The sequence below is a fragment of the Cibotium barometz genome, chromosome 15 (assembly GCF_041138505.1).
Source record: "Cibotium barometz isolate CiBa-2024 chromosome 15, ASM4113850v1, whole genome shotgun sequence".
In the NCBI taxonomy this organism is placed as follows: domain Eukaryota; kingdom Viridiplantae; phylum Streptophyta; class Polypodiopsida; order Cyatheales; family Cibotiaceae; genus Cibotium; species Cibotium barometz.
In genome coordinates this window covers 13,367,308-13,390,963 of record NC_141060.1, presented here as the reverse complement: position 1 = coordinate 13,390,963, position 23,656 = coordinate 13,367,308, and the positions used below count along the sequence as shown (strand labels likewise).

General features: G+C 37.8%; 1 protein-coding gene and 1 long non-coding RNA gene across 2 annotated transcripts; one reads left to right on the top strand and one right to left on the bottom strand.

The window, feature by feature from the left end:
- Positions 1-249: 249 nt before the first annotated feature.
- Positions 250-633, bottom strand: LOC147630987 (auxin-responsive protein SAUR21-like). The gene has a single exon (XM_086809122.1). The coding sequence runs from the start codon at positions 631-633 to the stop codon at positions 250-252; it is 384 nt and encodes a 127-aa protein (XP_086665248.1).
- Positions 634-6,959: 6,326 nt separating this feature from the next.
- On the top strand, positions 6,960-7,797 carry LOC147630986 (uncharacterized). Its single transcript, XR_015267454.1, has 3 exons — positions 6,960-7,302; positions 7,455-7,538; positions 7,631-7,797. It is a non-coding gene; the product is annotated as an uncharacterized LOC147630986 (long non-coding RNA).
- The last annotated feature ends 15,859 nt before the right edge of the window (positions 7,798-23,656 follow it).

The window sequence follows — 23,656 nt, the reverse complement described above, 5'->3', positions numbered from 1 at the left end:
ATTAGCAAACTAAGGTTTTTGTAAATATGAGAACCTAACAAACTAATTAATTTTCTTTACTTTTTTACTGATTGTAGCCCCTTAGTTAGGGCTGTGTTACCGTTCATATGCAAAATGGACGGTGGAGCTTGAGTACTCAGATACCACCCACCGTACGTGTGGGGAGCTGGCATAAGGCGGAGGGGAAGGCTTATGTAAGGACATGATTTTCTTGCTCCCAGTTGGCTGGACGGCGGGGATCTTTGCCTTTCATGTTATCTGCTGAAGGAGGTTCTCGAACGTGTGGGCATCGCAGGGTAGCCGCAGGACGCCCGCGTAGGAGCAGCCAAACTCCTGGGAGGACTTTTCCAAAAGCTCTGCGAGGAGAGGATGGCCGAGGATGGAAACCCTAATCACGTACAAGCAACTGCAACTGTACAGTTCCTCTCCAACCAGCAACACAGGCAAATAGCCCTTGGGCGCCTTCATGACGCCTTTCTTGCCACACCCATGCAGACAACGCCCTTCGGCGGCAGAGTCCACAAGCCTCTGGTACCGGCCGCGGACAAAACTCACGATTAAGGTCTCTACGTCCAGCTCACGAACACAACTAGAGGCCGATTTGGCAAGCTTTCTGAGTAATCTAGTGGCCATTTTGTGTGTGTGTGTGTGTGTGAGTGAGAGAGAGAGAGAGAGACAGTGAGAGAGCGAGCGAGCGACACTGAGTGTGTGGGTGTGGGGGAGGAAATCGAGCAGACAAAAATGCTTGGATTTTGCATTACAAGAAGTTGATTTTTATAGCTTTTTTCGAAGAGAATATATTTATTGTGCAGTCGTTTTAATAGTTTTTAGGACACGACACGTTTTGCCAGTACGCGAGTCGACTGTGTTTTGACTTCGGAATTAAAAGTTCGAAGTTAACTTGGGAGTCGCGCTAACTTAAGTTTTAGTGCGTTTGAATAAAAACATGCGGATCAATTGTCAACTTTCAATCCTATCAAACAAGCTCTAGTTTGACACGGCACTCCTCTCTCTCTCTCTCTCTCTCTATATATATATATATAGTTACACATATATATGTGTGTGTGTGTGACACACACTTATATATGTGTGTGTGTGAGACACACACACAATGTGATGGTGGTATCCCTTTGGCCTTGTAGGGTCTTGACAATGAAGGTATGAACCATAGCTGGGTTGATTCCATGTTGATTTACACCTTGGTTTTGATTCCGTGTTGAAGTAAAGAAGATGAAAAAATTAACAAGACGAAACTCTCTCACTGTCTCTCTCTCATTACATTTAACAACTTAATCCAATGAGGACTAAAATGTTAGACGTGCGTTATGAAGAAAATCAATACCTTATAAATAATATATAAGGTTAAATTTAAACATCTCAAAAGAAAATCAATACAGGTCTCATAAATGCAAATTTTATATGACCTTTGTGTGAAAGGTTTTTCTTTTCATGATGTATATCTTCTATATGGTATAGATCTCCTAAAAATCTCATCACCTCACTGTTCATATTTTTTATTTCTTGCCTAACAAATGTAGGCTTAGGAAAAATATTTGCTAAAATGTAGGCTTTTCTTTAAAAATAAGTGTGGAATTATTTTTCAAAATTAGACAACTTTTAAATAGCTTATTCATGATATTTTTAAAATTCATATGTACGCAACGAACTCTTTTTAAAAAAGTATATATTATCAATTAAGAAACTGTGATACTCAAGAGCTTCAAAATGGATTTTAATACTACTATCATCAAGAGCCAAAATAGGATTTTACAATTAAGATAATAATTGTATCAAGATAATGCTTTTATAATATAATTATACAAATAGTTTTTTATAGTTGCACTCTGTAGCACATCCTCAATCATGCTAACATGGAAGATGACCCAAGGAGTCTAAGCTTCAAGTGTACACATAGAAGAAAAAAATTAGAGGATGCCTCGTCTACCTTCTCAGGGGAAAGGCACATTGACTAGTGATGGTGTAGCAATGATTATGAGGAACCATACCTGTGCCATAAGCTATATGTTTAGAAAATGGCTTCTTTCATGTTAGCTTCTAGATTAACACTGTTGGCGAGCAAAATAGGTAATTGACAAGGGTTACCTAAACAAATTCCCTCCCAAAATGTGTGAAATCTCAAAAATGGCTTAAAAACATAGTTTTTTGAAAACACATTTAGAATTCCATGTATAAATTAAAAATTACACAAATTTTGCTATTTTTTTCAAGATTGAAAACACATGTGACCATCATAGATTTATAAAGTGCTATTGTTTGTGACATAAAAATAAACTTGACTTACAAAATAACATAGAGTCTACATAACTTAAAGAAATATCAATCTTTTTCCAATAAAAATTTATTTTATAAATTTCATGAACATAAGACACTTTTTTTAATGAACTTTCTTGGGACAAATTCTACCACTATGCATAAATATGCACATTATTTGACAAGCACTCAAAAAATATTAGAATACATAACAATATAAGCTCCATAATTTATGAAAAATTCTACAAACATCCTTGAGTCTATTTCTAGACCCAAATAGCAAAGCCTTTAGTATATACTTACCTTCACATTTTGCATGACATAATTATTTGCTCTATTATTTATAAGCAGATAGTTGGCATGATATACAACCAATGCTAAGATTTTAAAGAGGTCATCTTATAGGTGTGCAAAGGTAGACTTCTATTTATATATATATATATATATAGAAGATGGCAACTCTGGAGGCTCTGAGTAAACCTAAGCATGTTAAAAGAGTAGAAAATTGAAATATTTTTTCTACAGGACAATCTTAGGGGCAAACATCATATAGCCTTTGGGTGTAAATTTTGACCCACATCGGCATTTGTTTTCATGAAGGAAATTTTTGTTATGTAATATGGATAAGGGTGGCGAGAAGAAATTGTAGCCTATATCATGTACATGTGTGTGGTGGTTGCAAAAATTCATAGCATGCATATATTGATGTTTGATCCAGATAGCCATTATCATGAACGTAGGTGATGGTATATCTAAGAGTAGTGTACAAAAAATGAGCTCTAGTTATAATTATTTAGAGTACATGTGAAGGATGTTGAGAGATGGTATGTGTAAGGGTAGTGTAGAATGAACTCTAGTTATAATTATTTGGAGGACATGCAAAGGATGCTCAGAAATGCAATCTTCACTTGCGACATTGTCTTTATGTACAAAGAGAAAAGAGAGGAGCTTAGGGCTTGTGGAATGGTGGTAGAGAAGAGCTTGGAGCTTTCACGATGATGGTAGATTCAAGGTCCCCAATATTGGAGAGCATACTACTACACATAGGCATGGCAGAGTCCACGCTCACATGCACCCTCCTCCTCGCATATTTGCTTATAGTTCTTCAGCTTTCAAATTGAATTGTAGAACAAAAATCAGGATTGGTGAATCAATGGACTCGTGGTTTTCCAAATCAATAGAGCCTTGCACATCTGGATTAAAACCAATGGATTATAGGTCATCATGGATTATCTCATCTAGCTCTTTTGTTATCATAAAATTTTTGGCATCTACTATGTAACGATATTATTTATGATACAAAGGTTACATGGTTACATAAACAAGCATTTTTTTTAATGACCTCCTCTCAAATTTGTAGTCAAAGGTTGTGACTATTTGTGTTTTTCAGGTCCTTAGCCCTAAACCTATGTTCTACCTATATCACCTTATCCTAGGCATATTTTTTCTTTACTTCTATGATTTATAAGTTTTTTTTAAATTTTTTGAGATTTTATTGGCTACTATCTACTATTTGGAATGAGATTTTATAGATTTATTGGTGATAAAAATAAAAATAATTCTAAAAAAAAGTGTACAAATATTTCAAAGTTAAGAAAAATAGCCTCCTAAAAGTTGATGTTTTACATCAAAGTGAATGCAAAACATCAACTTTTCCACACAACTCAATGTTTTGCATCAAAGTTGATGCAAAACATTAACTCCACCACAAAACTTGATGTTTTGCATCAAGTTTCAGATGCTCCGGAGAAGAAAGTTGGAGGATCGGAGGCGGATTTTCACAAACGACTTGTTTTAGCGATTCCATCCATGATAGCATGCTTAGACGACCTGTTCCATAAATTTTGAGTATCACCACAACTATATTTCGATGCGATGTGCAGATGTCACAAAGCGATTTACTGATGGCGGCAAATCGCTTTGTGACGTTTGCACATCTCATTGAAACATAGTTGTGTTGGTACTCAAAATTTGTGGAATAGGTTGTCTGTGCATGCCAGCATAGATGGAATCGCTAAAACAGGCTGTTTGTGAAAAGCAACCTCCAATCATCCAACTTTCTTCTTCGAAGTATCTGAAACTTGATGCAAAACATCAAGTTTTGTGGTTTTGCATCAACTTTGATGCAAAACATCAAGTTGTGTGGAAAGGTTGATGTTTTGCATCAACTCGATGATGCAAAACTTGATGTTTTGCATCAAGTTTGATGCAAAACATCAAGTTTTATGGAAAAGTTGATGTTTTGCATCAAAGTTAAAACATCAACTTGATGAAAAATATCAAATTTTCATGAAAGTTGATATTTTGTATCAAGTTGATGAAAAAGATCAACTCTTAGCTGAGAAGTGCTTACTCAACATTAAGTTGGCCCCGCAAATGTTGTAACTAAAATATCCTTACCATGTGCTTTTTCATGCTTTCTAAACTCATTTAATAACTAAAATTACCATTTTAACCCCCTTTTTGTCACATCAAGGACACATCTTCTCAAAAAATGAGTGTAATTATTTTTCAAAATTAGACTACTTTTAAATAGCTTATTCATGATATTTTAAAATTCATCTGTACGTAGTAACGAACTCTTTTTAAAAAAGTATATATTATCAATTAAGAAATTGTGATACTCAAGAGATTCAAAATGGATTTTAATACTACTCTCATCAAGAGCCAAAATAGGGTTTTATAATTAAGATAAAAATTATATCAAGATAACGCTTTTGTAATATAATCATATAAATAGTTTTTTATAGTTTCACTTTGTAGCACATCCGCAATCATGTTGACATGGGAGATGACCCAAGGAGTCTAAGCTTCAAGTGTACACATAGAAGAAAACAAATGTATTTGTGGATAGTGAAGAAGAGGATGCCTCGTCTACCTTCTAAGTGGGGGAAAGGCACATCAACTAGTGTAATGGTGTAGTAATGATTATGAGAAACCATAACTATGCCATAAGCTATATGTTTGGAAAATAGGTTCTTTTTATAGTTGTATCATTTTTTTAAAATGGATTAAAGATGAAGATAAAAAACATTGTCTCTATTTTGGTATGTTTTTTGAAAACTTATTGTTAGATTTTCAATTATAATCTCAAAAAGTAAGCAAAACGAAGTCTTTTTTTTCATGTCAATTTTTGTAAGAAATGTATAAAGTGCCCAAAATATTATCATTTTTTGGCAGTGTTGTACACATGCGTAGACCACTTTTTAAAAAGAGGTAAAAAACTGAACTTTTTTTATGGAATCTTTGAAAGATGCCAAATGTTTCTCGTTTTCAAGAAATATTACCTGTTTTGTCCGCAATAGTGTTGGTGCTTGAAAGCACCTGAAAGTAGCAGTCATTTTGTTTAAAAGACCTTTGGGATTATTTAAATCACCCTAAAGTAGTTTGTCACTTTGTTCATTTGGTGCTTTTGGGTGCCTTCAACCTCAAGAATACCAAATTAGCAAAGTGCCAAATGCACCAGTTCAATTGAATGATACTTGGTTTTTGATGCACCCAAGAACATCTTTTTGTCTTGCTTAAAAAGGGCTTTCTCTTTGTACCTACTTTAGGATGTTTTAAAGCACTAAGTTAGATACCACTTGGCTATTGTTTGCAAATGGCACTGAAAAGAACTTTAAAAAAAACTTGCTATTTTTTAAGAAAAACATAGCCACATGAAAGAGCGAAGCAAAGCATGTTGGTCCATCAATGGAAAATATTCAATCATACAAGTAGTTAGGTAAACCTAAAATCCATTCAGCTTTAGTATTCATGCTCATTTATTTTATATGGTTTTCAAGTTCTCCCAATGGTCACCCAGGTGTAGAAGTGCCTGAAGCCTCCCAAGTTTGGTCAGCCCACAAGCCAATTGAGGTAGATAATATTGTGAGCCCTAGAGGATGGCTAGTTTGCCAAAGATGGACGTGTCTGAGAAGCACATTAGGGAAAAAGGGAGCTCATTTTGGGGCCTTTTACGGTTTGGAAAAATAAGCTCTCAACCAATCAACAGAGGGCCAACGTAACGTTGGAAATTCACAAAAATAAGAGAAAATAGATAAAAGAAACAATACTTTATGTAGGTACAAGCGTGCTACATTAATGTGGAGATTGGTTTTTTATTCTCACAAGATCTTTGGACATGAAGATAGAATCTAGTCTGACATTTTCTCTGACAAGGGCCTTCCCGCTTCCACCTTCCTTTGAACTTTGAAATGTTGTGCTGCCTTTCCTTCGAAAGGTCTACCATTCTACACCACTGCCTCATTATGCAGCAGCCTCTTCTTTTTCAAAACTGCTCCCTTGATCCTGTTTGGCTTAGAGTAAGATGTTTCTTGTCAACTGTCTGTCTGCCCACTTTCTCTTTCTTGAAACTTCACTTTGTTATCTTGTTTACATTACTTTGCTGTTGTTACAGATTCACAAGGTCTCCATGGTGAATAAAAACTATGGTTGTTCTTGTGGAAGACACTCTGTGGATGATAATGCTATGAAGGCAGAATTATACCACACATCATTACCCCGTCGACTTGCTTCTTCTATTTCTTCGGTAGAGAATTCAAGTACAGTCAAAATAGAAGGAACTTGGGAAAGGTTTAGTGTTTCGAAAGGAGCATGGGTGCTCATGCAACCTAGCAAAAGAAAGAGACCCCAGACAAAAAACATTTTCTTGGCGTCATGGAAGGGAAGAGTACGAGATTTTAAAATCACCAGAGGGAAGATATCGGTGAAAGAATTTTTGATTAAGCATGTGTACATGCATAAAGAACTTGTCTTGCGAGACTATCCAAATGATCTTCCGCAACACAGGCCTAATTATATATTTTTCTATTGTGGTTTTGTTCTTTATGAGGTGTATGGATTTTTAAGATAAAGCTTTCTTTCTTTGCTTATTGACATTCTTGTGTTATTTTATTTCAGATTTATACCCTTCATCGTATGAGACATGGCAAAACATCGATTGTATTCTGGGATTTATAGATGTTTTGCATGGATCGATAGGAGAACAACAATACCAAGGTCGATGTGCAACAGAGCTAGCTCAATCGGGTATATTTTTTACTGATCATTTTTATCAGTTGGCTGGACAATGCTAACACACATGGTGTGTTAAGAAAACAAGATCATCTGACTTATCCTAGTCTCATTAAGCACTGCTATTAGTTTACTTTACCCTATTGATTCATATTACTTTTTTGCAGGTGCTCAAAAGAAGAGAGAGTTCAATAAAATGCAAAGACATTGAAAATTTAAAAATTGAGATAACACAGACTCCATAAACAAAGGTATTATATTCAATAAAGTAAAATTTTGTACAGAAGTGTTTAATTGTATATGTAGAACATATTCTTGACAACCATTTTCTATTTATCTACAGCCTGATCCAGAGATTGCTCTACATGGTCCAAGCTCTCCGTATCATCTTTTTTTGGAGAATCTGTTTTCTGCTACTCCATCCTGTCCTGTACAATCTCTTGGTGCTGCTCCATTGTCTTCTCTACTACCCCTGGAGAATCTGTTTGCTGTGCTGCTCCATCTTCTCCTTAATAACATCAGCAGCAGGTCCTTGTTCCTGTGGCTTCTCCTCATCATCACTAGGTCCTTGTTCTTGTGGCACCACATCAGCATCATCTGTGTCATCAAGGTGTATGACACCTTCTCGGACTTCAGAGCTCTCACCCAACTCGATAGTAGCTGGTACAATAGGTTTGGGAGAGGCATACTTCAAAAACTTCCAAATTGTATCAGCTCTGAAAGTATATATATAGTTCGAGCTGAAGCTATCTTCTCTCATCTGCAATGGCATATGATGATTTAGAACACTTTGTACCAATATCAATTATTTTGAAGCTAAATGGAAATTATTTTTTCTTACAAGGTCTGGCTGTCCTATCTCAAAATAGCTTGAAAGTATATATTTGGCACTGATCAGCACTCTCTAGCAGCCCCGCAGCTACTTGAATCATCTTGTTGTGGTGTCTGTACAGTTGGAAAGATATGTTAGAAACTGTTAACATCTGAACAAAACAAAATTATTCAATAGGTTCAAAGGCATAGCATGAAATAGACATCAGTAGGGGAAACGACTTTCTACCTCTAAATTTATTGACTCTATTGAATCCAAAAGATTGACAGTAGGAGGACAGTGATCCAATGCATCTAGAAACCTTCTAATACAACTTCAATACATATAATTCAGTTAGTGTGCATTAAAACAAAATAATAAAGTTTAAAGTTAAAAATAGCACACACACCACTTACAATTTTAGCTCTCTGTGTGTGTTTTTAAGAGAGTTGAATATAAAGCATTGCTTCTGCTGGATATCAATAGAAGCAAAGCTCCAGTGGTCACTGTGTAAGAAAAAAAGCATTAAGAAATCAAAGGCTACAAGAGTTCTCAATCTTAAAGAAGAATCCCAAAAGAAGCAGTCACCCACATACCTGTTATGGTATGGAAGTAGCAAAACATCGATAACATCAAAATTGCAGTGTCTGAACCAATTGAAAATATCCATGGGAGTTTCCTTTGCATCTCTTAACCTGGAGGAAATGGCAGGATTAATAATATGAACTGTATGTTGTACAGCGTGGTTAAGCCAGCTTCTCATCATGCTGCATTGGACCAAACAATAATTAGGGTAGGGTGTGAAGGAGGTACAAGAAGGATTGTTTTGCAAACAAATGTAAAATAAAAGACACTTACTAGAGCATTGCAAGAATGATAGTATCTGAGCAATACTCATTCTTATGAGCCAATGCTGCCAAGCATGGTTTTGTCAAGTTAAAATTATTCACTGAAGTTTCATCCTCAATATGGACAACTATGTTAGGGCCCCAGCTCCTGCAACCTTCTCTGTATCTGCAGCTCCCTCTTTACAGTCTCCACATCTATAACAGATTTGGATTCTTTTATTTGCTGCTTCAGTGACTCCTCATAAGTAGCTTTCCCTCTGGTGTTCTTTGAGTGGGTTACTTCAACAACCTTAACCTCATCTACCTTCAACTTTCTTGTAGGTGGAATTAATAATATGTCTCTCATCTTGATGTCCTGCCATACATTGCATCTTCAAAATATTTCTCCAAGTAATCCTCTGCCATTTCCTGTAAGGAAAGAATGGCAGTCCTGTTCCACCTGAAACCAAGGTGCCAACTATCACATATGTCTTTCACTAGTCTCTAAAAAGGTACCTTGGGGATTGCAAAGCCTATAGCTTTCTATTGCTTCCTGATCTCCTTTAGCACACCTGCACCATGTTTCAATCTCTTGGCCTTTTGCTGGAGCAGGCTCATTGGCTTCCCCTTCCTGCCATGTGCAACTCTTCCCTTTGGAGGCACACTAAATTCCTTGATACCTGCCCCAGCTGCTGCTACTGCAAGCCCTGGCCCCTTGCCAGCACTCCTTGTAGTTGACTTGGTTCTAGCCATCACTCTGACAAGCTGCACACAAAGCAATGGAAAGAGATTACAGCCATGGAGAACATGGAATGATACAAAAAGGCAATGACAGGGGTGGATGAAGCAACATTTATAAATTTGCAACAAAACGCGATTTCAACAGTTTGAAATTTCTAATAGCTCACTCTCGCGTTTTCCTGCAAATACTTGAAGTAACATGTTGGTACATTTCTATAGTGATTTCTCTGTCTTTACAACTAAATACAATACATTAGGAAAAAAGGAAGCTCATTTTGGGACATTTTAGAAGAGAGAGAAAATAGGCTCTCAACCAATCAGGAGTGGGTCAACGTTACGTTAAAAATTCAACAAAAGAAGATGAAAATAAGAAAAATAAATAGTACTGTATGCTCATAGAAGCGTGTCACATTAATAAGGTGATCTAATTTGAATCTTTAAAAAAATTATTTTTTGTGCAGAATTTGGTGATTTTGACACTGCAAACGCGTCCGGAACGGCCCAAAACCCCAAAAACGGCACTTGAAACGCTGGAATCGGACATCCGGAGGCCCGGAAACGGCCAAAAAAGGCCCCAAAAGTGAATTTGCAACAAAACGCGATTTCAGCTGTTTGAAATTTCTAAACCCTTCTCCTCGCGTTTTCCTGCAAATTTATGAGACAACCTGCTGGAACATGCCTTCAGTCATTTCAACCAGCCCAATTTAAAAGTCTTTCTGCTTGTGGTATTTATTCTAATATCTAAGCTACATCACATCCCAAAAGTATGTGTTATACTATTAAACAAGAAGATAGGGATATAGAGAGTCTTACTACTGACCTGGAAGCTATCTGTGGGTGTGCTGTGCTGTTGATGAGTACCCTGTGCTGGGGATGAACCTGTGCTGCTGGTCAGGATGCTGATGGTGCAGAGTAGGGAGGTAGGGAGGCAAGAGAGCTGAGAGGGGAGGGCCAAGACAGGAGAGATTAAACAAGAGAGAAAAGATTAGTGCAAAATACAAAAAAGGCAGCTACTAAATGATGGAGCCGTTTTTTCACACGTGTGGATGGGATCCAGATCTCTTGGAGTTTGAAACTTGGCACTGTGAATGGGACACTTTTTGCCTTGGAACTTGTGCCAATCATGATTTTATAATCAGTTCCATAACCACTCTTCCCTCCCCGTCTTTCATCCTTGCCAGCACCCTCCCATCATCCTTTTCCTTCCCTCTCTGATCCCTTCCTGCCCAACACACTCCATCCCCAGACTGCAACCTGCCTGAAGACTACTACCATTGCTAGATCTCCAGGTTACCTAGGCTGTAGCTCAAGTTTGGGAGAGAGTAGAAGATTCACCAGTGCAACTCCAACAGCATGGAAAAGGAAAAGAAAGGTCAGAGTTCTATATCATTTTCAATGTTTTTTGATATATATTTCTTCCATCCATAGAATTCTTGATGTCCAGATATTTGGGCAATTCCCATCCACCACATCCCATATCCCAAATTTCCACATCCTAGTTTTATATTTGCAACAAAATGCGATTTCAGCTGTTTGAAATTCCTAAAGCTTTCTCCTCGCGTTTTCCTGCAAATTCATGAGGCAGCCTGCTGGAACATGCCTTCAGTCATTTCAACCAGTCCAATACAAAAGTCTTCCTGCTTGTGGTATTTATCCTAATATCTAAGCTACATCACATCCCAAAAGTATATGTGTTCTACTATTAAACAAGAAGATAAGGATATAGAGAGTCTTACTGACCTGGAAGCTATCTATTTGAATGGAGATGGATATCAATAGAACCTAGAAGTTTGCAACAAAATGCGAGGAGAGTGCTTAAAATTTTCCAAATAGCCCTATATCGCGTTTTCCTGCAAATTCCTATATTTCTTTTGGTTTTCATTTCTTCCTCATTGTTTTGCTTTCTTTGGCCCTGGGGAATTCTTCCTAGTATCATCTACTGTCCAGGAATCTTTGAGGTGATCCTAGCATTTGATTGGAGATGGATAGCAATAGAAATGGAAAATTTGCACAACAAAATGCGAGGAGAGTACTTCACATTTTCCAAATGGCCCTACATCGCGTTTTCTTGCAAATTCCTGTGTCCCTTTTGGTTTTCACTTCTTCCTCATTGTTTTGCTTTCTTTGGCCCTGGGGATTTCTTCCTTGATGATGAGAAAAGTTTTTGCTTTGGAACAGTTGATTCTCAAGCCCCTCCTTTCAAGAGAAAGTTGGACTTTTCTGCTGCTATACTTAGACCACAGCAATCACCAGGTGAGTCATGTGTGCTCATGAAGGGAGTTGTTTGGTGATATCCTATACATTCCCTGATTACATATGTCAGCATATAGAATTCATGATATATAAATTTTGGTTCAGGCAAAAGGAAGAGATTGGAGCAGAAAGCTGAGTCTTCCCTCTCAAAACAAAAGGAATCAGAAGAGCACAAATCTCCAGATTTGCTCCTATTTGACTTTCTTCACAAATGCAAGGCTCAGAGGAACTTCCACATATACCACAGTATTTTCAAACAGGGAGTTCACTATGAGCTCTGTATTGGAGCATCACAGAGATTTTCTTTCAGATCATTGGGATACCTTCAAACAACTGCCAGAGGCAGGAAGAATTGTGGAAGGTGAAAAGGTTTTTGTGCATATAAATCATATTGTCTCCATTGATAGGCTGAGGTACCATGTGAATAGAAGATTTGACAGCCTGCCTGAGAAATATAAATTCAACTGTAGCTTGCACACCAGAAAGTGTAGAGTGCTTGAGGAAACCATGGCATTCCTTATGTACATTATCTTTAGTCAGTACTCTCTAGAAGAGCAAGGGCAGGAGGCTGAAGAACAAGACACATTTGAAGCAGAGGAAAAAGAGGATGTTCCTGTGGCAACAAAAATGGCAGAGCAAGAATTAGATATCACTCTCCAGGAAAAAGAGTCCAATCAAGATCAAAAAGAGAGTTCCGATTGGTAGGCCCTGGGAGTAATAGGATTTAGTCATCAAATATAGCACAAACATTATGCTGAAGTTGAACTGATTTGTACAAAGTCTTTGATCATCTACCTTTCCCTTTTGCATTTGTCCCATCACCGTACGACACTTCAATACTCTTCCCACACTCAGTAGCTTCTAAAAGCGTTTGACACTCATCAGTACACACTTAGTAGCTTCTAAAAGCGTTTGACACTCAGTACACACTCTCAGTATCTTATTGGTAAGGATCAATAGTGTGTCTAGCATAATTAAGTAGTATTGATTGAATTTTTTGTGTGTAGCTCATGGATGTATTGATGCTTGTTTAATATAGATCACATGTTTCACAAAAGAAATACTTTTGGTGGAGTCTCAAAACATATAGGCATAACACCAAGAGTCACTTGTTCCACAAAATAAAAATCTATTGATTGAGTTTGAAAACATGTGGACATAACACCAATAAGTTACAAACTGCTATTCATGTTTACTTGTCCATTTATGGTTTCTAAATATCTTCGAATCCCTCCATTGTCTATGTCTCTCTGCTGCCATTGAATTGTCCAAAGTTTGTCTTCGTCTTTGCTTTTGGGCTAGAATAAAAGCAAGCTTGACTTTGGAGCTAGCAACTTTTCTTTTAGCATGCAGCCTCTGTAGTATGCCTCGGTAAAACCATTGGAAAACTTCCTTCAGACTATTTGCCTTTTGACTCCCTCCGTAGTGTTGTGTATGTCTGAAAAATGCATTACGTGCCATGTAGTGAGACTTCTCCATGCCTTGGGTAGACCAAATTGTTGGGCATCCATACTTTTTGACAAAATAGGGAAGGTGGTTGTAGATGATATGCTGTTTTCACAGAGACATAAGAATGCATAGTAAGTTTAAAAAAAAAAAGAGGATCACACTTAAGTAAAAGAAGAAGACAGAACTTTACCATGTAGTGAGTTATATTGCAGGATGTCCATGCATCTTTCATTGACTTCCCAAAATGTTTAATTGCCTCTTCAAAGTTCTTGTAATCACTTTTTTTCCATGTTACATTGTCACAGAACATGAAGAGTTGATCAAGAGACCTCCACACCTCTGCCTTCACATTTCGTGCTTCTCCATCTGCCTCATGATCTTTCACGGCATTATGGACTTGCTTCCACAATCCATAATTAATCCTTGAAACTGTTCTACCTTGCCTTACTTGCTTACTACTGTGTTTGGGTCGAGACAAGAATCTTCTTGCCTTAACACCACCAATAGAGGGCTTGATTGGTACCTCCTTGCCATTGGTAGACTTTTCAAAATCCTTTGTGATATGAACATCACCTCCATGCAGACCTATATCAGATAACACTTTTTCCAATGCTTGAAGAGCATCCTTTCTATTTTTTTTGGGACGAAGTTTCCAAGCAAATCCAATATACAAAAATACCAATTTCTCAATAATTCGACATAAACCATGCAATGAGCATATGTGAACATTACATAGTGGAATGTCAAGAATGGCCTTGAAGTCAGGGTCAACTTTATCTCTATTAGGTGCTCTCTTCCACCATTTGGAATCCATTACTTGAGCTGATTCTTTGCAGTAAAGACAAGGAGACTTTGAGTTGCCTCCTTTACTAACGTTATACATGCACTTAAGTGTTTTAAGATCCCCCGCCATGTGCCACTCTACTTGAAAATCACCTTTTCCTGCAACATGGAGATTCTCTCCTCGCACTTGTCTTTTATTTATTCTTGATATTTTCGTGTGGTGAAACACCCAATCTAGTGTTTCATGGTCTTCTATCTTTACCTGTGATTATAGAAAACAAAAGTCTTACTATAAAAGATTTGAAAACAATGACTAAAATCAAGTATGAAACAAAAAAATGATCATACCTGGAACGAGCCTAACCACCATATGTGTTTCTCTGACTGCACACTAAAATACTTCGAACTCGCTTCAGTCAATGATGTATCAAGTGCTCCATTCATCAATGTAATAGTAATCCTTTCCATTTTCTTTTCCTTTACAACCTCACACTCATCCAGTTTGATAACAAATTTCAAAATGCCTTTGCACTCCTCAAATGTTATTCCATAAAACTCGACCATTCTTCTTTGAAGTTGTTGTAGATCTACAAATATATTGTTCCAAGGGTCATACACAGTGGTTCCTTTACAACCATGAAATATTTCTTCAATATGCTTGTCAATCTCATAGTCTTTTTGTAACATGAATCGTGGAAGTGTGGCAGTATACATGTAAATATTTTGAAAAAGTGCAATCATCAAGTTCAGTGATGGATTCTTTATGAGAGGCCTGCACACGTCGTCAAAAGAGATGCGGAATCTTCGGGAAACAAAAAAAACTAAGGAGATATTTAATGCAAAATCGTGTTAGTTAGACAAAAGATTATCTTATTCCTTTCTGAACTGACAGTTCTGTAGTCCTTACTGACAGTTCTGAACCACGTTTCCGTATTTTACTATTTTTGAGGTCTTTTAGGAGAGAAATAAATCAAAAAATAGTGAATTTCTTACAGGGCCCCAAAATGAGCTCCCTTTTTCCCTAATGCTTGATGAAATCGTCAACCACTCACAATTTTCTGTGATTCAGTGCTTACACAAGATATTTCTAAACATGGCGAAATGACAAGTGATGCTATGGTGAGACCTGGGGAGATGATGTGACTCTTCTTTCGATGCTATTTAAAGCTGGTGGAAAGAAGCGCAAGGCAGCCTGTGTAGGCGAAGACGTTGAGATTGGTAAGCATTCATCTTACATTGCTACTAGTCTAATTATTGGTGTTGATTTAATGATGTATGAACTAAGCCATGTTCTTTCATCAATGTGTGCAAGTTTGCAGACAAAGAAAGGAAAGTGTGTGGATGTTGGAGAAAGCATTCTAGAAGGGACTAAAATAACATTTGTGGAAGAGAATGCTCCATCACCAGCACACAAAAAATGAAAGACTATGGATCATACTTATTGCAAGCCATGTGCATGCAAGAAACTACATACAAATGCATAGGGTTTAGAATTTTGTGCAAGGAATTTCACCTTGCTATTGTTCTATGGTTACTTTTGAACTTATCTTTCAATTATAATGCAAATTGCATTCCGTGTGATTTGTTTTTTTTTAAACAAATTTGCCAAAATATGTATTGTCTATTGTAAAGTGTTGGGATGACAAGAACCCTCTTGCATTGTGGACGTATTACTTCCTATCGGCCTCAAGGGGTTTTAAAGCACACCGAAAGTGGAAAAGTCATTGTGGCCCCCACTTTGGTAAAAAGCCATAGTAGCCAAGTGTGGGGTTACATGGCCTAGTGGACCTATAATTTTTCTCCCCAATGGTGAGTGACCATGGCTAAAGGCATCCATGACGAGGCATGCGCTTCCTGCACCAAAACATGAGTTCACACTCCCCAAGTGCACATAGCCTCGTTCTCTAATCCTTGACATGAATGGTTTACTTGTACATATGCACCAGCGTGACAAGGTGTGGGCCTGGCCTCATCAACATATATCAATGCGACTAGTATGTTCATTTGGAGATGGGATAAAAGCCAAAGATCAAATGATCACACTTCTTATATGACCAGATGTAGTAGTATTCTTGTCATAGAGACAGCATGTTGGTTTGATGTATATAAAGATTAAATGATCACATTTCTTGTATGCCCAAATGCACAATAGTATTCTTGTCATGGAAAACATGGTAGTTTGATGTGTATATATGGAGTTTACAATGCATTAACAATCTGAAGAAACGATGCTTCAAACTCGTACTTCCCAACTTGGAACCATTGATTTCAGGTTTCATGGATCAAGAGTATTGTGATGAGGATCATTTCAAGTTTGAAGGTGGAAAACCCATGTTCTTCAAACAACTTTTCTATTGTTGGGAGAAATCTCCTCAAAATAAGGAGTCAAACACACTACTATTGGATGATAACTTATACAAGTGTGCTGGGAGCTTCAATGGAACATACACTATACTCCCCAATGTTGGATCAATCCTAGAGTAGCTATAGGAAAGATTTCTATTATCACATGTTGTGCCATGGCTTTGGCAATGGTTGTTGTCACACAAGATCGATTTGTAATTTGCCTCCAAATATTGTTTTGGTTCTTGGGGAGATGAAGAGTCCTTAGAAGTTTTTGAGAATATTTTTGAAAATCCAAGAATTACTACTGGATCAAGACAATGTGTGGACACACCACCTGCGCTACTAATAGAAGGAAGCAAAATAAGCCAGGGCCATTGGGTATAGGGTTTACAAGAGACTTGGAAGAGGATATTTATGTAGGAGATGAATAACGAGGCTAATGTATTATATTAATGTTCAGCCACATTGTTTATTCAGCTCTATAGGATATCTAATCAATATTGCAATTTAAATCCGATTTTAACTTGAATTGGTGTAAAAAATAAAAATAGAATTGAGTGTTTGTTTTTTTATTTAGCTCTATTTTTTAGAGAGGTGCAACGAATTATTTCTCTTAACATTATATGAACATGATATGGCAACAAGAAGTATGTAGACTAAGTTGTCCTAATTAACAAGCACTGTGTAGAGTACTATCACTAAAGCAATGACAAGCAGTCTCTTGACTGCCTTGGTTGTCAACAAGCATTAACCTTGTACACATTTTTGGGAGAGAGAGAGAGAGAGAGAGAGAGAGAGAGAGAGAGAGAGAGAGTACTTGGTTGTCAACAAGCATTAACCTTGTACACATTTTTGAGAGAGAGAGAGAGAGAGAGAGAGAGAGAGTACTAATATTATCTATTATTATTATGGATTCCCATTGTCTATCGGCTGTGAAAGTACTTTGTTACAGCTATTTTCATTACTTTACAATGCTCTTTATAGAGCTTCCAAGATGCTTTCAAACAGAGGGTGCAATGCTTTCTAGGATTGTGGCTAAGTGCTAGAAAGCATTATAGATAGTGTTTTCTAGCTCTCTATAATACTGCTTTCTAGCACTATATTAGTGCTTACAAGTAATCTGCTACTTTCAAGCTTTTTCTAACACTGTGTCAATACTTTATAGTATCCTTTGAGTTCTTTGTAGCCATTTTCCACCAATGGTTTTTAGCATTGTGGTACAAAGTAGAAAGCATCGAATATAGTGCTATCAGGCAATTTTTAAGTGCTTGAAAGCACTATAGCACAGGTTGAAAGAACTATAATATAAGTTGAAAGTTGTGTAAGAGTGCTATCAAGATTTTATACGTCACTACTTTCTAGCAAAATCTCATTACTTTTATAAACAGAGAAGAACATTGTCATGATTTTGTACCTCTGCTACAATGCTAACTAGCACTTCTACAGAGCTTTTAAGGTGGTTTTAGCTCTTTTTTAATGCTTTCTATAAGAGTTCTTTCAGGCACTATTACAGGGTCTTCTTGGATTGTGTGAGTGCCTTCTAGCAGTAAGAAGTGATTTGTAAAATTGTTTGACATCTCTCTCTCTCTCTCTCTCTCTCTCTCTCTCTCTCTCTCTCTCTCTCTCTCTCTCTCTCTCTCTCTCTCTGTGTGTGTGTGTGTGTGTGTGTGTGTAAGACATACACTTGGAGTTAAAGTTCAAATGGCATGCTATTGTGTAATGATTTGTCTAATCCTAGTGAAAGATGAGACATATTGTGGACACCCTCCATAGGCTCCATAGGGAATTTGATAGCTCTCACTAGGGACATCGTTGAGTAGTCCATTAAGGATGTCACCCACCAAGAGAGGTTGGTGGTGGGGATGGCTTGGGAGATGAGGGGGTGACAGTAGAGTTGGAGAGATAGGTGGGGATATGTGGTCAGTGGTGAAGTGAAGGGGAGGAGAGGTGAAGCACATGTAAGGGGTTAGTTTAAGGGGAAAGGCATCACCAAGGAGGGTAGGTTGGTGGTGAATTGTAGGTGAGGCAAAGTCAACTAGAGGTAAAGGGTTGGTCAAGGGAGAAAGACATCGCCAAAGCGTGTATCGTATCTTTTCCTTTGGAGTGGAGGGGCCCAAAGTTGGTATGGAGGAAGATGGGCCGCTTGATGGTGAAGGGCCATGAGCAGGCACACTAGGACCACTTGCATCACTATCTAGGGGGCCCTCTTTGGAGAGGTCTTTGCTATCAGATGCACCATCATCGTCATTGGAGGGACACCCTAGAGCCTATGAACCCAAAAGTCAAGGCCACATGATATAAATTATGTTGTCCATGACTTAGAGCTACTTGCAATAGTGCATCCTCTAAATCTTTGGAGACATTTTCTTCTTGGGTAGAAATTTACTTTGGTGGTTGATCATAGAGTCTAAAGTGGATTTTCACTCAAAGTAATCTCAATGTGAGGTAAAGAAGATGGATGTAGACTCTTCCAAGAGCTTGAATTTTGAGATTAAGTATAAATCAAGGAAGGAGAATGTGGTTACAAATGTGCTTAGCAAAAAAACCATTTTACTCGCTTACCCATTGTCATCAAAGAGAAAATTGGATAAGATGAAAGTTTCTTTTACTCTAGACTCAAGAAGGATATACTATAGCATGTTCTTCAATGCTTAATATGCCAAAAATTTAAGGGTGGAAGAGTAAAATTACCGAGAAAGTTACATCCTTTAGACATTCCACTGAGAGTATAAGAAGGTATTACCTAGGCATTGTGGGACCATATTATATGATTACAGAGAATTGGAGATCAAGCTTATGAACTTCTACTTCCACTGTATCTACAAATCCACAATGTCTTCCATGTTAGTCTACTGATGACGAGGTATGTTCTAGATTCTAATCATATTTGGGATGATGAGACAATTGCCTTGCTCAAGGACAAGGAACTAGAACTGGATGTAATGTTAAATGTCAAAGAGAAGCCTCTTATAAATAAAATCCTAAAAGAGTATCTAGTCAAGTGGAAAATTTCCAAACCAAAAATGTCATTTGGGAGAGAGAGGATAATTATCCCATTCATGAGATGAGGACATCTCGGTCCTTTAGATGGGGAAAAATGTAATAAGATATCTCTTACCATGGGAGACAGAGGAAGAAATGATGAAGAATTATCCCTAGTTTGTGAGATGGGTATATCTCGGTTCTTTAAGTGGGCAAGAATGTAAGCATATACCTCTTACCATAAATTAGCTAGGGACATTATTTTTTGTGTTGTATATTCTAGAAAGAGACTAGCAAGCGACTAGAGAGAGAAGTGTCAAATTAACAAGGAAAGCTCAAGACTCTGGGAAATTAAGATTAGATATATGATCGCCGCTGAGACGAGAGTCTTTTCTTTCTACCTACTTTGCTACTTGCACATGCGGAAAGGATGCCTGACTCTCAAAGGTAGCCGAAGGACAACTATCAAAACCTTTGACCTCTCGAATCAAAAGGCAAACCGAGAGACCAATGATCAAATCTCCTCAACAAGAATAAGTAGTCACCCGGATCAAAAGGATTGCTACCATAATCTCCAACCCATACAATTTGGCTACCACATATACTAGGGTTGAAAGTAAAGTACATCGATACATCCATCAAGATGAAACATAAATCCAATACCCCATGTGCAAGAGGACCTCCATCATTCAAGGTCAATATAATAAAGCCACCTATCTCATGGGAAACCCAATTGCTAACACCCATACCACATTGTCATGCACCACGGCGTGCCACATAGTCATGTACCATGCATCTCATGTGATAAGTGGTGCATCCGAAAGTGAATGTCCCAATATCATATACCATAGAATCACTTTGGCATCCACAAAAGCTAAAGGTACACACCTCAAAATCAACATCCGTATGAACATAAGTTTCATCGTCAATATCCACATGAAATTATCCACGACCGCAATGCATGATTCAAGATTTACAAGTAAATCAAGAAAATCAAGAACGCTATCTCTTTTTTGAAATTTTTACAAGAAATAAAGAAGAAGAAGATGGATAAAAGCCTTGTCTTTGATGCTATTGAAAGAACGCTACACTAGCTACATCTAGATTGGCCTTGGAATAGCCTAGCTTAGTCTTGGATTAACCTAGATTAGGATTATTAGCCTTTGATTAGGGAAAAAAATGGTTATTTTTAGTAAAGTTGTTAGTCAAGGTTAACAAGAGATTAGGACCCATATTGCGTTATATACTAGGCTGCCCTTTCACACTACACTTAAAAGTGGCCATGGGCATGCCCAACCCTTGTCCTAACCCTTATCCTGTTCACATCCCCTTCATCCCTTGGCCAAATTGGCTTAAGCCCCTTTTAACTTCGTTAGACTTTGTGCAAAGATAAAAGAGAAAAAAGGCTTCAAATACGAAGACTTGCGACCTCATAACTCCCATTACAACAGATTGAGAGTCTAGCAGTGAAAATAGTAGTGCTTTTATAACTACAAGGGTATGAAGATGTAAGGCCTATTTTATTGCTAGAAATGCTACTATTTTCACTACTGCAATGAGATCACTATTCAGCAGTAAAAAGAGCAACAAAATTTTAGACATGTGCAGTGTAATTTCATTACCTAGAAGCAAAATTTTGCACCTATGCAGCGTAACTTCATTACCTAGAAGCGAAATTGTGCTGCTATTTTTTCTGCTCAATAGCAATCTAGTAACAACATGTTCAAAAAAAGCTGGGGTAGACTAGGGAGTCATCACGATATTGAGATGTCAAGCTCAACATGAGCTAACACTCACAAGGCGCCTGCATGATCGTTTGACATTTACATCACTGGTGGTTTTGATAGCTTGCACTGACATATCTTTGCCAGAGATTCTACAGCTGGAATATACCAAACTAGTCCACACCTACCACTCCACTTAGCGTGTTCACATTATGGACCGCTTGTATATAATCTATTATGTGTGTTAGTCACTTTATCTCATTTGTAGGCCTCTTTTTTTGTGTGAAGAAGAAGAAGAAGAATTTTCAGCATCTCACCTTGTGTGTTCTCTTCTAGGGTTTGTGCTTGCAAGAGCTCAAGCTCTCTTTTCCCCTGCATCTTTTCATGGTATCAAAGCACGGTTCATGCTAAGGGCTAAGCGGCAAGCAAGAGAAGAACAGGAAGTGGTACGAGGGTAAGAGCTTCATCTACTCTTCCTCCTTTGTGTTGGCTACTACACCCTTGTCTCGGGAGCTCTTTGGGAGGCACCGGCGGCAAACAAACTCCTATTGAGGCGTTTTCTTTGCAAGAGAGAAGTGATATAAGGCAACATTTATATGCCAAAATAACATTTTGGGCGCATCTGGATCTTTGTTTTTCAGTGCATAGATGTTTACGAGAACTACGGGTAAGTTTCGATTCTCTGTAGAACTCTATTTTTGGAACTGCAGGAAGGGCGATTGGTTGTGCAAACACTTTGTATACTGCAAAGAGGTCTTAAAGTTGCCATTGGGTTTATGTATGCAAGTTGAGGTCACTGTGGTTTGTTACAATTTGGGTGTAGCATAGTACCGCTGTTGTGCAAAGAATACAACAGTTGTGCAGGTCAAACAAGAGTAACGTTGTTGTGTTGCTGACAAGATGTCGATTGATGGAATAAACCAGATTGTTGCAGAGAAGCTTGATAAGAACAAATTCCATTCTTGGAGGTTTAGATTGACAAATTTCTTGATGGGAAAAGGTCATTGGAAGGTGAACATGAGGAGGCACCAGAAATATCAGAGATTAATCCAACTGCTGTAGATGTAAAAGAACTTAAGGATTGGAATCAAGGAGCAAGGAAAGTCATGTATTGTCTTTCTATTAGTATACAAGACACCATGATTAGGCATATACAGGATGTCAACTCACCTAAGGAGGCATGGGAAACCTTGGTGAAGTTGTATGAAACTAACACCAAGGCGCATGAAAGATTCAGTTGAAGAATGAGCTTCATACTATGGAGAAGAAAAATATGTGAGTGAATAATTATGCGTTGAAGATCAAGGGCATTGTGGAATCCCTTGCATCAATTGGGATTTTTGTTGATTGATGATGATAAGGTGGAAATGTGTCTACATGGTCTCGAGCCACAATACAAGTTATTCAAGATGTCTATTCAGACTCGGGAGAACATTCCCAACTTCATAGATTTGATGTCAATGTTGATCATTGAAGAGAAGAATTTTCGTGAAGATCAACAGTCTTCACAAAACAAAAATAGTTTAGAGCAATAGGCCTTCTACACAAGTGTAGGTAGACGACGAGGTAGAAGTCATGGGGACGTGGCCACGATGGTGGCCAGACAGGTAATCAAAATTATGGTCAGCAGAAGCAACAACCCCAGGATTCACAACAATAACACACAGGTGGAAGAGGCCAATTTAGAGGCAGGGGGGTCAACGAGGTTGTGGTAATTTGCAAAGGCATAACAATGATACACAAGGCTATTTTTATTGTGGTAAGACTAGACATGTGCAAGTTGATTGCTACTATAAGAAAAAGTGACATGCGGCGACGAATGGAAGGAAAAGTGCAGCAAAACAACTATGCATCCTCTAGCAGAAATAATGAGGATAATGAGAGGTTGTTTGTTATGCAACATGTAGTTAATGATCTGTCTGGAAATGATGTAGCAGCATGTAAGGAAGATCTATGGTATGTTGATTCAGGTGCTTCAAACCACATAATGACAAGTCATGGGGAGTGGTTCAAGGAAATGAGGAGTCTTGACAAACCGGGTTTTGTTGAAACAGGGGATGACACTGCTCATCCGATTGCCCATGTTGGAGATGTGTCATTGTCTATGCAGGATGGTAAGATAAAGTACCTTGCAATGTACTTCATGTTTTGAACATTACAAAGAATCTAGTCTCAATTGGCCAGATGACTAAGAAGGTTTTACAGGTTCGGTTTAACCCTGATTGGTTGTTATGTAGAAGACTTTAAAGATAAGTGCAGGTTCATTGCAAAAGGCAACAAAGTGGCAAGAATGTTTACATTGAATTTAAATATGCCTAAAGTGAGTGCTGTAATGTTTGCAAGTGGTTCACGATGAGTTGTTGCAGATACACACATTTGGCATAAGAGAATTGGGCATGTAAATGTGCAAAGAATGAAGTCTATGTAGATTAAAGAAATTGTGACAGGGTTGC